At 45.1% G+C, this 2,482-nt stretch overlaps 1 protein-coding gene across 1 annotated transcript in view; it reads right to left on the reverse strand.

Annotated features, from left to right (window-relative positions):
* Nucleotides 1-526: 526 nt before the first annotated feature.
* LOC306969771 (abl interactor 1-like) overlaps nucleotides 527-2,482 on the reverse strand; it is a gene marked incomplete at its 3' end in the record, with an annotated part of 2,954 nt that continues 998 nt past the window's right edge. The window contains exons 2-3 of the mRNA XM_079582988.1: nucleotides 1,078-1,188; nucleotides 527-694 (exon numbers count right to left, since the gene is read on the reverse strand). Coding sequence (XP_079439114.1) covers nucleotides 527-694; nucleotides 1,078-1,188 — 279 coding nt within the window. The remainder of the gene's footprint in view (nucleotides 695-1,077; nucleotides 1,189-2,482) is intronic.

Raw genomic sequence — 2,482 nt, forward strand, 5'->3', positions numbered from 1 at the left:
GCGTTTTGACGAGCGTGAAGAGCGTGAAGAGCGTTTTGAAGAGCGTTTTGAAGAGCGTTTTGAAGAGCTTGAATAGCGTTTTGAAGAGCGTGAAGAGCGTGAAGAGCGTGAAGAGCGTTTTGACGAGCGTGAAGAGCGTTTTGAAGAGCGTGAAGAGCGTTTTGACGATCGTGAAGAGCGTTTTGAAGAGCGTTTTGACGATCGTAAAGAGCGTTTTGAAGAGCGTGAAGAGCGTTTTGACGAGCGTGAAGAGCGTTTTGAAGAGCGTGAAGAGCGTGAAGAGCGTGAAGAGCGTTTTGACGAGCGTGAAGAGCGTTTTGAAGAGCGTGAAGAGCGTTTTGACGATCGTGAAGAGCGTTTTGACGAGCGTGAAGAGCGTTTGGAAGAGCGTTTGGAAGAGCGTTTTGACGAGCGTGAAGAGCGTGAAGAGCGTTTTGACGAGCGTGAAGAGCGTTTTGAAGAGCGTTTTGACGAGCGTGAAGAGCGTGAAGAGCGTGAAGAGCGTTCTGAAGAACATATTACTCACCTGTCCCAGCTGGTGCACGGAGCCCTGCAGTCGGCTCAGCTGCGCCCCCTGCAGGTCGAGCAGCGTCAGCAGAGACTCGGCCACAGAGTTCACCTGAAACGCCACCGACGCCAACGACTGGGTCAAGAGCAGGCGGGTCTGAGAGAGAGCGTCAGCGCCGCCACAGGCCTGGAGGGGAATTACAACATTAATATAATCATGAGGAGAGAGAGCGTCAGCGCCGCCACAGGCCTGGAGGGGGATTACAACATTAATATAATCATGAGGAGAGAGCGTCAGCGCCGCCACAGGCCTGGAGGGGAATTACAACATTAATATAATCATGAGGAGAGAGAGCGTCAGCGCCGCCACAGGCCTGGAGGGGGATTACAACATTAATATAATCATGAGGAGAGAGTGTCAGCGCCGCCACAGGCCTGGAGGGGAATTACAACATTAATATAATCATGAGGAGAGAGAGCGTCAGCGCCGCCACAGGCCTGGAGGGGGATTACAGCATTAATATAATCATAAGACAGAGGGACAGAGGGACAGAGGGACGTGTCTCTAACCTGTATGTAGGTGTCGCTGCAGTACTGAGCCACGTTGATCAGGTTTTGGTGATTTTCAGTCAAAGCTTTGAGCGACTCAGGAACTTCCCTCAGGATTTGCTCCAGCTCCATCTGGAATATAAAACATCTATAACAGACACAGGACTAAACCAGCTATAGCACAATGACGACGACATTAACACTGAAACATTTGGATGGAATTTTCTTAGTAAATATTTAAATATTCACTTTATTTCAAGTTCAGTTCCTCCTCCTCCTTTTGGTCAAACTCAAACCGTTCCTCACAGCCTCAGAGTACTCGAGTACTTCTTTACTTAGACTCGAGTAACATTCCTCTGTGTGAGAGTGAGAGACAGTTCGTACGCCCGGCTTTTCCCAAATATGAAGCCACAAAACAGCAACAAAAACGAGAAGAAAAACACATTTTCATCTGAGTTTTGTCACGATTTTGTCGAGTTTTTCGTCAGTTTTTGATACGTTTTTGTTGCTGTTTCGACCCTTTTTTCCCGAAGTTTTTAGATTTGGATAAAGCAAAACTAAAACAAAAAATACACTCGGTTCAGATCAGGGTCAGAGACGTTTAACAGACTTTTACTTTACTTTAATAAACCAGTTAAACCCAGAGTTAGAACAGTTAATATAAAGTCTCAGAACAGTTTATCTACAGAGCCTCTCGAAAGTATTCATACACCTTGAACTTCTGCACATTTTGTCATGTTTACAATCCTAAACATAAAGATTTTATTTAGATTTTTTTACTAAACGTTCACACACAAGTAACAGACGACTGTGAAGTGAAAGCAAAATGATACATGATTCTGTTAATTTTCAAAAAATAGAAAAGTGAAAAGTGGGGCTTGCATAAGTATCATACAGATGAATGAATACTTTGTGGAACCTCCTTTTACTGCAATAACAGCACAAGTCTTTTGGGTTTGACTCTACAAGATTAGCTCATGTAGAGACTGACTTTTTAGCCCATTCCTCTTTACAAAACAACTCCAGCTCTGTCACATTAGAAGGAGAGCGTTTGTGAACAGCAGTTTTCAGATCTTTCCACAGATTTTCAATAGGATTTAGGTCAGGACTTTGACTGGGCCATTCTAACACATTAATATGTTTTTATTGAACCATTCCATTGTAGATTTATCTTTGTGTTTCGGGTCATTGTCCTGCTGAAGGTGAAGCTCCGCCCCAGCCTCAGTTCTCTTGTGACTCCAGCAGGTTTTCCTCCAAAATGTCTCTGTATTTGGCTCCATCCATCTTCACAACTATTCTTACAGTCTCCCCAGTCCCCGCTGAGGAAAAGCAGCCCCACAGCATGATGCTCCCCCCCCGTATATCTGACACTGGGGATGGTGCACTCAGGACCATGAGCAGTGTCAGGTTTGCTCCATACATAACG

The sequence above is a fragment of the Gobius niger genome (assembly GCF_951799975.1).
Source record: "Gobius niger genome assembly, contig: SUPER_10_unloc_1, whole genome shotgun sequence".
Lineage (NCBI taxonomy): Eukaryota > Metazoa > Chordata > Actinopteri > Gobiiformes > Gobiidae > Gobius > Gobius niger.